At 55.7% G+C, this 12,970-nt stretch overlaps 2 protein-coding genes across 2 annotated transcripts; one reads left to right on the plus strand and one right to left on the minus strand.

Annotated features, from left to right (window-relative positions):
* Positions 1-2,969: 2,969 nt before the first annotated feature.
* Positions 2,970-4,914, minus strand: CGCS363_v005654 (Uncharacterized protein; the record flags this gene model as incomplete). The annotated part of the gene is made up of 4 exons (XM_036637503.1): positions 2,970-3,289; positions 3,339-4,437; positions 4,489-4,649; positions 4,710-4,914. 4 exons carry the CDS (start codon positions 4,912-4,914, stop codon positions 2,970-2,972), a joined length of 1,785 nt encoding a protein of 594 aa, XP_036498655.1.
* A 2,325-nt stretch (positions 4,915-7,239) lies between these two features.
* ppoA (Psi-producing oxygenase A) lies at positions 7,240-10,969 on the plus strand (the record flags this gene model as incomplete). The annotated part of the gene is made up of 5 exons (XM_036637504.1): positions 7,240-7,445; positions 7,496-10,157; positions 10,216-10,434; positions 10,497-10,773; positions 10,830-10,969. The coding sequence occupies 5 exons, from the start codon at positions 7,240-7,242 to the stop codon at positions 10,967-10,969; spliced, it is 3,504 nt and encodes a 1,167-aa protein (XP_036498656.1).
* Positions 10,970-12,970: the final 2,001 nt, after the last annotated feature.

A 12,970-nucleotide genomic window follows, 5' to 3' on the forward strand; every position in this document is an offset into this window, starting at 1 on the left:
AAATGAGAAACACAAGTAGTTAAGACAACAATGAGGGGAGATTCAGTCACAAGAAAGATCGAGACCAGATTCGCTTCTCACAAATGTCAAAAAAGTCGAAAAATGAAAGGGACGAGACTCGAACTCGCGCGGGTTGCCCCACCAGGAAACAGATGTTAAGCTGACCTTAACCTGGCGCCATAACCAACTCGGCCACCCTTCCGTTGCTGCAACCGCGACAAATTTGGAACCATAGAGCCCACAGCTGGCACCAACTTCATCTGTGAGATGATCGACTGCTCATGGAGAAGATCCCTCAAACCTGAGAGCCTTCGGACTTTGAACTGAAATAGACAAACAACGAGTCGGAATCATCTTCAGAAATGATCACACCCGGGAGTTTCGTACTGTCTTCAGTGCGCTTAGCCTGCAGCAGTTGCAGGGGTTTCAGTGGCTGAAGAGCAGGCCGAGACGAAACTAGAAAATCCACTCCGCAACAACGCCTCCATTGTTGGTTCTGGTTTCCATGCTCCGGTGAACCAAGTGCCTTGCATTTAGGTACCTATCCTTAAAAATGTTGCATTGGTCATAGCTGGTGGGGTATTTGGTCAGATATGACCTTAAATAGCAGCCTGCTGCACCAAACCCGACCACTTAATCGTTTCCCCTCTCAGCCCTCGCTCGAAAGGCACACCCGACACCCAACTCTTATGACTTTGCTTCCAACGTCTGGTATGATGCAATTAAAATTCCGTCCCCTAGAGGAGGCAGACGCGATCAGGCTTTTGGTTCTCTATCCTTCCCACGAGACAACAGCGCCTCTATCCGGCTCCCTGATCAATACCACTCTGTCTGCATGCGACTCAGACTTCGCCAACGGCTATCTGGCTCTCTCGTATGTATGGGGAAAAACAGCCAGCACATCATCTATCCAGATTGACGGGATTGACGTGAGAATCACGGATAATCTGGCGGAAGCCTTGACTCAAGTCCGCAATGCCTACCCCGGAGCCCCCCAGCGTATCTGGGCCGATGCTCTCTGTATCAACCAGTCGGACACTGCAGAGAAGAATAGACAAGTGCCGCTCATGGGCAACATCTACTCTCTTGCCAAGACCACAGTCATCTATCTTGGCCCCTTATCACCCGGGATCGAGACGATCTTCAAGGCTGTTCACGACAGCAAGCCAGGATTCGTCACCGTCGACGCCGCGGGAAACTCCCGAATCGCGCTGGCAAAAGATGTGCAGCAGCTGAAGAAGTTCGACGTTAAAGCCGGCTCAGAACCCCCGGCCGCCGCCATCGATGAGCTGCTTCAACGGCCATGGTTTACCCGCGTATGGGTTACGCAGGAGCTCCTTCTATCCCGCGACGCATGGGTCCAGTGCGGTGCTCTTCGCGTGAGATGGAGAGAACTCGGTGCGCTTCTGGTTCCCATTCTGGACCGAACAAAAGGACAAGGCAGCACCGCTTTGCAACAGATGCAATCACTAAGCTTGGAGGAGAAGGACACCATGGACCGCGTAAGGGCGACGTATCACTGGAAAATTCGCAGCATGTCAAAAGAAAAAAACCCCTCGCTCTCACGCATCCTACGGATGAGACAGGGATGCCGCGCCTCCGATCCTAGAGACATGGTCTTCGCATATATGGGTATGCATGCCGACCGGGATGAAGTCGCCGAGTTCTTCACCGTGGACTACGAAATGCCGCTGAGGCAGCTTCTCATTGCGACCGCCAGGTATATCTACTATCGCGACGGACTGGAAGTGCTACTCCGTTATGTCAAGCGCCCACCTACCAACAACTGGTTGAACCTGCCTTCGTGGGTGCCTGATTGGGGTATCTATGAATGGTCGCAAGCGACGAGCAATACAAATGCCACGATAACGGAGGATGATATTTTACTCAGCGATGTGGAGAAACGCGTGCGCTTTTATCAGTATCATCAGGATCCCAGGTTTATTCGATACGTCAGCCCCGTCCTTCCCCGCCCACAAGACGTCCCTCAGTGCGTGGTGGATTTTGTCAAAAAAGCCGTCTACGTTATGCGACAGTTCGACGAACTGGGATGGGCTAAACGGAAAGAGTTCCTGGAAGTGGAGAACATTTCTTTCTGGAGAGACCTGGACATTAGGTCGTCCGGAACGCAGGACCCCAACCCGATCAGGCTCTTCCCAGATAGCTTCTGGGACTTGGCTGCGGAAGATAAGGGAGAATACTCACGGGAAAATATCAGCGGCATGGGGACGACATCTTACAAGACGATAGTCGCTACCAGGGCATTCCAGACTCTCTCTTTCTTCATGGCTTACGTGGGAAGAGGGATTATGTCTGCGACAGCCTATGAACATCACAATGCCTTCAAGTGGGACCTTTACGAAGGACAGAGAATTCGACTAGCACTGTCTACTGCCGGTTTTGTTCTTGCTGTGCCAGCCTATGTAGAGGTGGGAGACGTATTCATGAGGCTGGACCGTCGCATGCCTACGAACACACTTGGCCATTCCGAGAACGACTACTTTGGCGGTTTGTTAAGGCCTCTTGCAAAAGATACAGGCGACCCTTTGGTAGGGGCCTTTAAGTGGCTTTGCTTTGGCGGTGTTCCTCTTTGGACAGATAATGTTGCGGGTGTATTTACACTGTACCCAACTGAAGTCGACAACGAGGACTTGAAATGGTATGATGAAAAGTTACCCCATGCACCTGGAGAACTCAAGTATATAGAGCTCTGTTAAGGCTAGCTGAAGTTGAATTGGTACAGGTTTATGTTAGGCTGACCATACCTATGTAAAATTTTGCTTCCACGGGGGTCCTCATCTGGATGAGGTAGCTGCTCTATTTATTGCGTTCTAGGGTTCAGCAGATCCTAATTGGTCTTGCTTGTAAGGTATTTGCCATATCTAGACGAAATAGCTCTGCCTACGCGCCACCCCTTACCCAGTTGCACCGCTATCCCAATGTATGCGGTCCCCAAAGCCTCGGTCTGCTCACTTCAAATCCATAGTATCCACAGACTTGAGGATCGTAAACGTCCTGTGATTGCAGTCCTTGTGCACCTGGGAGTGGTCATGGGGAGGATCACACTCTGCGATGGTGCCCGTCGGATGGTGCTTCAAGCAAGCCGGCAGCACGCCGCCGTGATTATTAGGAGGGCAGTAATTCTCGACCTTTTTCAGGCGGTAGAGAAGTGACTCATGAAGCACGGCATCCTTAGGTATATCGCGTGTCTCTCCCTTGTTGAGTGGAAAGCGCACGTTCTCCCATTGGCCGTCTTCAAGCTCCCAGCGCTTGATGAAGGGGAGCCATTCTGTTAAGCCGCGTCAGCAATTATCTTCAAGGACATGAAGAGGACTTACCCATGAGCTTCCACAGCAACACCGTAAAGAATCCCGTTCCGGTGTTGAACGCGAGCGAGTCGTGGATGGGAGCCTTCATCGCCTTATGCTTCTTGTCTGCATACTTGTCCTTGAAGTGCTTCAACTTATCCTCCCGCCATTTGAGCGCAGCCTCGGGGTGTTTCTTGCCCACCTCCTCGACTTCGCCAATCATCCACGCCAGCGCAACATCACTAAGCTGCAACCTGTCGCACCCGATTGCCTTCCCCTTGGGCGGCTTACGCGTGGAGAAGAAGTTCTTGATCGTCTCCCACCACGTCATCTCAGCCTGGCCGCCTTCGAGGGGGTTCTTGTCCGAAGCGGGCCACCCACCGCCGACATCGCCGTGGCACCCGGGGAACCAGACCTCCAGGATGTCCTCGTGGATCTCCTCGCCCTTCTTCATGTCCTGCGCCATCAGCGCGGCCTTGAACTTGACGCGGCGCTCGTCGACGGCGACCGCGTGGCGGACGTGGTGCGCCGTGCCGACGACGGGCACCGGGATCGGCGCCTTGCGCTCGAGGATGGCGACGGAGTTGACGCAGTCCCAGATGCCGAGGAAGTGCACCTTGATGTTGGACTCCTTGCCCTCCTTCTGGTCCGTGTCGCAGTGGGACGAGACCACTTTGCGGCAGAAGGTGTCCGAGAACGCGGCGATCTCGTCGGCTGCGACTTCGAAGTTGTGGCCGTGGACGGCGGGGTCCTCGCCCTCCTGGTGATCGTGGGTCTCCATGTCGGCTTCTGTGTCGTCCAAGAGTGGCTGCGTCTCGCTGTGGCCGTTGCCGTTGCCGTTACTGTGACCGTTTCCGTTGCCATTACCGTTGGCAGCGGCGAGGGCGGCGGCTTTTTTGGCTGCCTTCTTCTCGGCCTTCTTGGCGGCCTTCTCCCTGTTCTTCTTCTTGGGGTGGGAGACGATGAAGTCCTCAACCTCGCCGGCGAGGTAGCGCTGGTAGAGGCGGTAGGCGAAGGGGACCATCTCCTCGTTGCCCTTGCAGAGGAGGCCGACTGTGCTGATCATGCGGGCAAGGAACTTTGCTGTGAAGGCGCCACGGCTGAAGCCGAACATGTAAATCTTGTCCCCCTTCATGCATCGTGTTAGCTTTAGTAGCATATAATAGGAGGAGAGGCTTACGGAGTCGTAGTAACGCATCAGAAACCGATATCCGGCCATGACGTGGGCATCGAAAGTGTTGCCGATGCCTTGGTCCACGGTCTGAGAGATGGAGCTTTGAATCTCACCAAACCAAGTCTTGTTCACGGACTTCTCATTGATATCGTACGTGCCGATTCCGGCTGTTGAGTGGCATCGATCAGAATCAGAGAAATGATTAGTCAAGATGAGGAACGACTCACTCTGGTAGTAATGGTACTGGTCAGGGTCGTTGCGGTCCAGCTTGCTCAAGAGCTTGACCACGTTGGTGTCGGCATTGGTGCCAGTGAACGTGTTACCGGTCCCATCAAAGCAGAGAACAAGCTTTCTGGGGATTCGCTCGCTCCCAGGGTGCTGCCCCTGGGCTGTTGCGCTTCCGTTTGCATGACCGTTTAGTACTCCGGGCATGATGTCTGATAACACGAGAAGAAATGGGATAGCAAATGGAACTTCTTGGTTGAATTTGTGCGAACTACGAACCTGTCATCTACAGAGGGTTTTGATACTCCATATATCAACAATCTTCATCACAAGTAAGCTTCCCTAGCTGAGAAGCTTACCACCAAGACCAAGACAGCCACCGAATTATCATCATTGCAAGTGGCGGGCATTTCCTGGCTAGTTGCACAACGTTAAGACGGCCAGAGATCATCGAGATCATCGACCATAACCAAACCAAGAGGGAGAGGAACGTACGTCACCTCGTATACACGGCGAACGGCATCGCGTCGTCCTCCCAACCCCTCATCTCGTGTCTTACACATCAGCTCCACGCAGGGCTTCAGACATATCTCCCTTTTCGCGCCTAGCATCTGATAGCCAATAAGCCACCGATTAAAAGAAATCTGGCACGCGACCGGTGAGCGTTCGTTCGCGGAGGGCATCTGTCGATTGGTTGAACCAGGCGGCGGCACGGCAGCCCGGCACCCGGGGTGCAACCGCCTGTCTGCCCTCAGATCTGTCGTGCTTGTTCAAGACGTCCGTGCCAGCTACTAGGGGACGTAACTTTCCCGGGTATAACAGCGGCCAAGAGAGATCTGCGAATGACAGCGGAAGGTTATCGTGTTGCACAATCGCACGGCAGCTGGCATTGACCAGTGCTTGGTCGGCCAGTCCACGATAACCCGAGTCACCCGCATGTCGTGTAATCAACTCTGAACACTAAGTGATAGGCAGGACGACGTTTTCAACGCTGGTGTATATGATGCTAGGAATAAAATGTCTGAGACCCAGCCTCCGCGCCGAGGTCCGGTCCGGAGGGGAAAGGGGAAAATGTGTGAGCTGTCAGAAAGCTCGTTACCATATCAAGCCACAAGCTCTACCGTTCTGATACACCAAGCTGGATACAAGAGCTTTTTATCGACTATTTCGTACATGCTTGTCTCAGCTTCTCTACTCTTGTAACTCAATCTGGATATATGCTGCAGCCTTCCGCCGATCACCTGTACGCATTGTACGCAGGGCGAGTCAACAGCCGCTCAGCGCGGGGAAGATAGCTCTGTGTCTCAGACATTAGAAAAGTGTAAGCCGGCCCGCGTTGAGCAAGGAAAACATAGCACATGAAAATGTCTTGGAACCGTCCCGCTATGCAGCATGCCTAGACAGGCGGTCAGCGGCATTTGAGGTTCCCGTCGGGGACCCCGCCGCGGCTTCTGCCAATCAGGCAAGCCGTGATGACCATTCTCAGCATGCAAGACATCGTAGCCGCTGTTTCACGACATGGCTGAAGCTAGCTGGGAAAACCCCTCAATCGTCCAAGACACAGGAGAAAGTTACAGATGCCAGAGCAAGGTGACGAAAGCTGTCTAGGGGCACTAATGTAGCTAAGGAAGAGCTGAAAACATCGCGGCCTATCTTGATGATCTGACAATAGTCCCGGGGTAGAGTTGCGGAAGACGTCACCATCTCGACATTGTCAATTGGATGCTGACCACCCCTTCGCCACGACGTTAGGCTAGCTCCGGGGCACCGCTCATCTTAAAGCATGTCTGAGCCTTAGGGAATCGGAGTGCCTGCAGACGGTGCGGGCCGTTTGGGACGGGAGCCGGTTGCGTGAGTGTGGGAGGACGCAGATCTCGACCGTAGACGCACCTCGGTCCAAACCTGTACCTTCTCGGCCGGCTTGGTGCGGCTGAGTCCAATGTCACTTCTCGGCTGGCATCCCTTCCGTTTCCCCTTCATTCCGCTCCGTACCCCAACGCCGTACATGCCTCCATCCTGTCCAATTCTCTTCTGCCTCTTGGCAAGAACTTTGCTGCATACCCCGCCCCGTCGTGGCTTTCTGCATGTCTCCGGTTGCCGTTGATCGTCACCCGAGGGCGATGGAAGGAGAGCCAGTCAAACTTCCTGCAATGTCTCGGGGACAGCTCTTTCACCGCATTTCGAGCGCGTTTTCGGCCAGGAGCTACATTTTCGAGGTTGGGTCGTGTCTCTCTGGGCCGCTCATCTCGTGGAACGCGGGCAGTGATGAACCGAAACGGGGTTGCGAGCGCGTAGATCCATGTTCAACGCGGTTGAGCGAGACGCCACCAAAGTGCAGACGAGGAGGTGAGGGGATAATGTTGTTGTGTTGCCCCGCCGAGCGTCGAGGGAGATGAGAGATTCGGTTGAGAATGGGTTTGGTATAAGTGAGGTATGAGGGCGGCGATGGAAAGGTGATCCCGGGCCAGATATCTCTTCTCACATCCTTTCTAGCCCTGTAATTTGCCCTTACACTAAGCATTGGGCAGAATCATGGCGTTCAACACAAAGTTCCAGGCCGGCGAGTCCTACGGGGACGAGCGCAAGGGGTCTAACAACTTCTTCGCTGACCCCAAGAAGGTCGCCATGGACATCATCAAGGACCTGGGCGGTGCCCACGGCCAGCTCAACCCCTTGGAGCTTACCGCTCTCATCCAGCAGCTTCTCCAGAAGGGCGAGCCTCTTGATGACAAGAAGGGGTAAGTCTGGAATCAAATCACCGCTGACAAGAGTTCTAACCACCGAGTAGAACCACCGAGGCCTTGATTGGCATTTTGACCTCTCTTCCGTCCGGGTCAAATACCAGAGTACAGCTCACCAATAAGCTCATCGACACGCTGTGGGGAAACCTCCAACATCCTCCCCTGAGCTACGTCGGCGGCGATGTCAAGTACGAGGTCGTCAAGACCAAGGAACAGCTCGCCAAAGAGCAGGCCGACCTCGCAGCCCAGGGCAAAGCCCCCCAGTCTCCCGAGGAAAGCCACATCACCTTCAAGGCCCCAGACTTCCCCAACATCACCCTGCGCGAGCACCTGCCGACGCCGCCGGACGGCCTGCACAACTACAGGATGCCCGATGGCAGCTACAACAACATCCTCGAGCCCAACCTCGGCGCGGCCGGCACCCCCTACGCGAAGACGGTCAAGACCGAGAAGCGGCTCGCCGGCGTCAAGCCCGACCCAGGCCTGCTCTTCGACCTCCTCATGGCGCGCGACGACAAGAAGTTCACCGAGAACCCCGCCGGCATCTCCTCGATGCTCTTCTACCACGCCTCCATCATCATCCACGACATCTTCCGCACCAACCGCCACGACCTCAACAAGTCCGACACGTCCTCGTACCTCGACCTCGCGCCGCTGTACGGCTCCTCCTTCAAGGACCAGCTCGAGATCCGCACCATGAAGGAGGGCAAGCTCAAGCCCGACACCTTTCACGAGAAGCGTCTTCTCGGCCAGCCCGCGGGCGTCAACGTCATGCTCGTGCTCTACAGCCGCTTCCACAACTACGTCGCCGACATCCTCCTCAAGATCAACGAGAACGGCCGCTTCACGCTCCAGACCGCCAAGGACGCCGCCCCGGAGGACCAGGCCAAGGCCGTGGCCAAGCAGGACCACGACCTCTTCAACGTCGCGCGGCTCGTCACCGGCGGGCTGTACATCAACATCTGCCTGCACGACTACCTGCGCGCCATCACCAACACGCACCACTCCAAGAGCGACTGGACGCTCGACCCGCGCGTCGAGATCGGCAAGCAGTTCGACGGCGAGGGCGTGCCGCGCGGCGTCGGCAACCAGGTCAGCGTCGAGTTCAACCTGCTGTACCGCTTCCACTCGTGCATCTCCAAGAAGGACGAGCGCTGGATCGACGGCTTCTTCGCGAAGCTGTTCCCGGGCCGCAAGCCTGAGGATTTGCAGAACGTCGGCATGGAGGAGCTCGGCGCCGCGCTGATGAAGTTCGAGATGGGCATCGACAAGGACCCGAGCAAGCGCACGTTCGACGACCTGCAGCGCGGTGAGGACGGGAAGTTCAGGGACGAGGATCTAGTGCGCGTGCTCAAGGAGGCGATGGAGGACCCGGCGGGCACGTTTGGTGCGCGCATGGTCCCGAAGGCGCTCAAGATTGTCGAGATCATGGGCATCAAGCAGGCGCGCGCGTGGCAGGTTGCGTCGCTCAACGAATTCCGTGACTTTTTTGGTCTAAAGAGGCACGACACCTTCAAGGACATCAACTCGAACGAGGAGATTGCCACTCTGCTCGAGAAGCTGTACACTGATCCCGACATGGTGGAGCTGTACCCCGGTCTGATGATCGAGGACATCAAGCCCGTCCGCAACACCGGCAGCGGTATCTGCCCGACCTACTCCGTGGGCCGCGCCGTGCTCTCGGATGCCGTGACGCTCGTGCGCTCCGACAGGTTCAACACGATCGACTACACCGTCTCCAACCTCACAGCCTGGGGCTACAACGAGGTCCAACAGGACTACAAGACCCTCGGCGGATCGATGCTCTACAAGCTGATCCAGCGCGGCCTGCCGGGCTGGTTCCCGTTCAACTCTATCGCCGTCATGCAGCCCATGTACACCAAGAAGGCAAACGAGCGCATCGCGCGCGAGATCGGCACCTTCAACCAGTTCACCCTCGACGACCCCAAGGCCCCGCCGAAGCCCGTCGTCGTCGCCTCGAGCGAGGGCATCAAGCGCGTGCTCGGCAGCCCGGACAAGTTCGTCGTGCCGTGGCTCACGCCGCTCAACGCGCTCTACACTGACACCAAGAAGGACATCAGCTGGTTCATGCTCGCGGGCGACGGCAGCACGAACAAGCAGGAGAAGGTCAACTTTGTCAACGCGATGAAGAAGGTGCCGAACCTGCATAATGCCGTGCACCAGTTCATCGAGCGCGTGGGCCGGCAGCTCATCGAGAAGGAGACGTTCAAGCTCAAGGAGGGGCTGTGCCAGATGGACATCATCCGCGACGTGGCAATCCCGCTGAACGCGCAGCTGCTGGCGGACCTGTTCTACTTTGACCTGCGCCACGAGGAGAACCCCGGCGGCACGCTCAGCGCGACGGACCTGTACCGCCACCTGCTGAACATCCGCATCTGGGGCGTGAACAACAACGATCCCGGCCAGGCGTGGAACCGCCGCCGCCGCGCTGCGGAGAGTGCCAAGGTCATTACCGATTCGACGCGCAAGCTGGTTGACGAGGTGTCTAGAGGACGCGGTCTCAACTTGGGTTTCATCTCGGCGATTAACGAGGTTGCGTCCCGCAAGACGCACATCAAGAAGGACTCTCTGCGATCTTGTGGGTACAAGTTGGTCGAGGAGCTTCTCAACCAGGGCGGCTCTCCTGAAAAGGTGACCGATAACGTCTGGTTGACCGCGTTTGGCGGTATCGGTGTTCCTGTCACCACGGTAAGTGCTTTTTCTACGCTGCAGATACGATGAGGTGGCAATGGCTGATCTAGTGCAGTTCTACGAGGTTATGGAGTATTTCCTCCGCCCCGAGAACAAGTCCATCTGGGGTGAGGTGCAGGGGCTCGCGCAGAAGAACGACGAGGCAGGGCTCCATGCCTACGTCAACGAGGCGATGCGTCTCACGAGCGGCCAGCGCAACGTGCGTATCGCGACGGTCAAGGACGACATCGACGGCCAGAAGGTCGAGCCCGGGAATGCTGTCGTCATGCTCCTGGTAAGGTTTCCGCGGTCTGAATGTGTGTTGAAATTCGAATTTGCTAACCATTGTCTTTCAAGGGTGCCGCCGGCCGGAACCCCAAGGAGGTCCCCAACGCGGACAAGTTCGACGCGAAGCGCTCGACGGACCACATCAAGCCCTTCAGCTACGGTCAGCACGAGTGCGTCGGCCAGGACGTTGCGCGAGCCTTTGTCACCGGCCTCGTCAAGCTCGTCGCGGACCTCAGACAGCTGCGGCCTGCGCCGGGTGAGATGGGCAAGGTCAAGACGATCCAGGTCGGCACGGAAAGAGCGTACCTCAACGACAGCTGGTCGTACCTCGGCTTTGATGCCAGCAGTAAGTGTCGCTTGACACATCATCCTGATGAAGTTGATACTAACTATACCCAACAGCCTGGAAGGTTCACTTTGATGGACACGGACAGGGCACATATGAGGGCGACCAGGAGCCCAACAAGCCCATCGACATGGGACGGTACTACTACATCCTGCAGAAGCGCAAGGAGAGCCTGCTCAAGGGCGTGTCTGCCTGAGCTTGAAGAACTTCGTAGTCAACAGAAAAGTAAAAATACTGAGATTGTTTAATCCACTTGGTCTGATTGCTCATACGTGACGATGCTTGAAGTCGTGAGATTGGCAGCTGTTCGAAGGTGTTGATGAAGGAAAGCGAGAGCGAATGAGAGCTTGGCAGTGGAGTCCTCCCCAAAGGAGTCTAGCGTGGACCTTTTTGATTACATAAGGAACCAGCGGATGGAAGTGGGTCACGTCCAAATGCAGTGAGCGGGTCCGGACCGAAGCGAAGACCTTTTACAGCCAATCGCCACGCTTTGTCTGACGTAAGGTTCCTGGACTGGTGGGGGCGGCATCGGCGTTGTCCAGGGCCGACAATGACGTTATTCCCTGCTCACCTCGTTATTTTTGCCAACGAACATCTCCACCAAACAGACAGGCCGTCGGGAACGAAGATGGGGTCTGGGCCGCTTCCATTTCGTCAATCGTTCTTCATCGTGACAAGGAGCGTCCCTGGGGCAGCAGCTGTCTTCTGCAACGCCCTTCGTGGAGTACGCCCTAAGCTGATCGAGATCGAGATAACGATAAGACATCGGCCCCGTCGACGAAGTAGGGCGGTTTTCTTCTGCATGTCCCGAGTCTATGCGGCTGGCGTCACAGTTTGGAGACGTTGAGAATGGTTCATGCGCTGACGAACGCAAAGACCATGGTGAAAAAGGGGGTTTCGTCGTGACAGCTTGTCAGTTGCGTCGCCCTGCCCTTTTCGATGGTCTTGATCTCGTCACGTTGTGTTGCAGCGGCCCAGGAATCCGGAGCAGCCGCCGTCGCGTTCCACTTCCAATCGGATTCCTGTTCCTGACGCTCTTGAGCATCTCGGGCTGTCCGTCGGTGGATGAAAAAGACTTGAGGTACATATGGCTCGACCAGCGGCAGCATCAGGACCGGAGCTGAGACCAAGCCTCGCCTTATTACCGTCGGTGCCATTTTCAGCCTCTATACCGTTTTCGTTGACCGAGGCAGCAAAAAAGATTTTTAGCCGCCAGACACAATGGCCAACAGCCCGCACGACTCATACGCGTAGATGACGTTTCCAGCTCTGGCAAATGGCCACACGACAGCCTGGATTAGCAACCATGATTGGTTGTCAAGAAAAGGAAGCTACTCTTTTTTTTTGCCTTTGGCCTTTTACCGTGGTCAAATTATTGGTGGCCAACACTCATAAAAGGGCGAGATGGAGGTGTTCGTGCGGTCTCGCGACATCCCACCCAGAACTCTGTCTGGACTCTGGCCTCTGCTTCTGCTCCTTCAACGCAATTGACAAGGAACTGCTGACTTGGCTTGTTGGAGTTTTTTGAGGCTGCCAGCAGGGAAACCCGCGCCGAGCTAATTGCAATCGGGTTTCGAAATCCCATCCGAGCACTGCGTTTCTGTCGACTAATTCGCCCTGCTTCCATTCTACGGTCTTCCACACGGCCACGTTGTCGCCTCGTTGTTGATGATTCTGAATCATTCTTAATTGCATATTACCTGCGAACAAGTGTCCAAAGGTCGGATATCGCCGGTCACAGCTTGCTTGCAGTAGCTTCGACACAACACCAACGCCTCAACACCCCTGTCCGTCATCACAGCAGAGTTACCGACATCCTGGCTGGCGGCACGCCATAGCGCACCGGACTGGGCTCCAATTGATTAGATTGGCCTACCGCAGCAACAAGTCTTTCGGTAGTGGCTCCGCTGACGAAGAGAAACTGTCTCTCCCTTGCTTGCATTCCGCATCTTACCTTGCTGGCGACATTTTCCCTGCTTCCATCCCGTCGCATTGAACCCGCATTGAGCGACAGACCACCTTGGATCGGCGGAAACATTGGTTTAAAACACCATCGCGACACTCGCATATCCGACCGCAAGAAGCTTGTAAAGGGCATAACGCGATCACGTCCTCACGACTACAGCCGATCCGATCCGGTCCCTTCTTTTTTATTTTTCCTCCCATCCTCGGGCTTGCGCTACGATTTCATCCTCTC

This window comes from Colletotrichum siamense (genome assembly GCF_013390195.1).
Source record: "Colletotrichum siamense strain Cg363 chromosome Unknown KSG_Cg363_contig03, whole genome shotgun sequence".
Taxonomy (NCBI): domain Eukaryota; kingdom Fungi; phylum Ascomycota; class Sordariomycetes; order Glomerellales; family Glomerellaceae; genus Colletotrichum; species Colletotrichum siamense.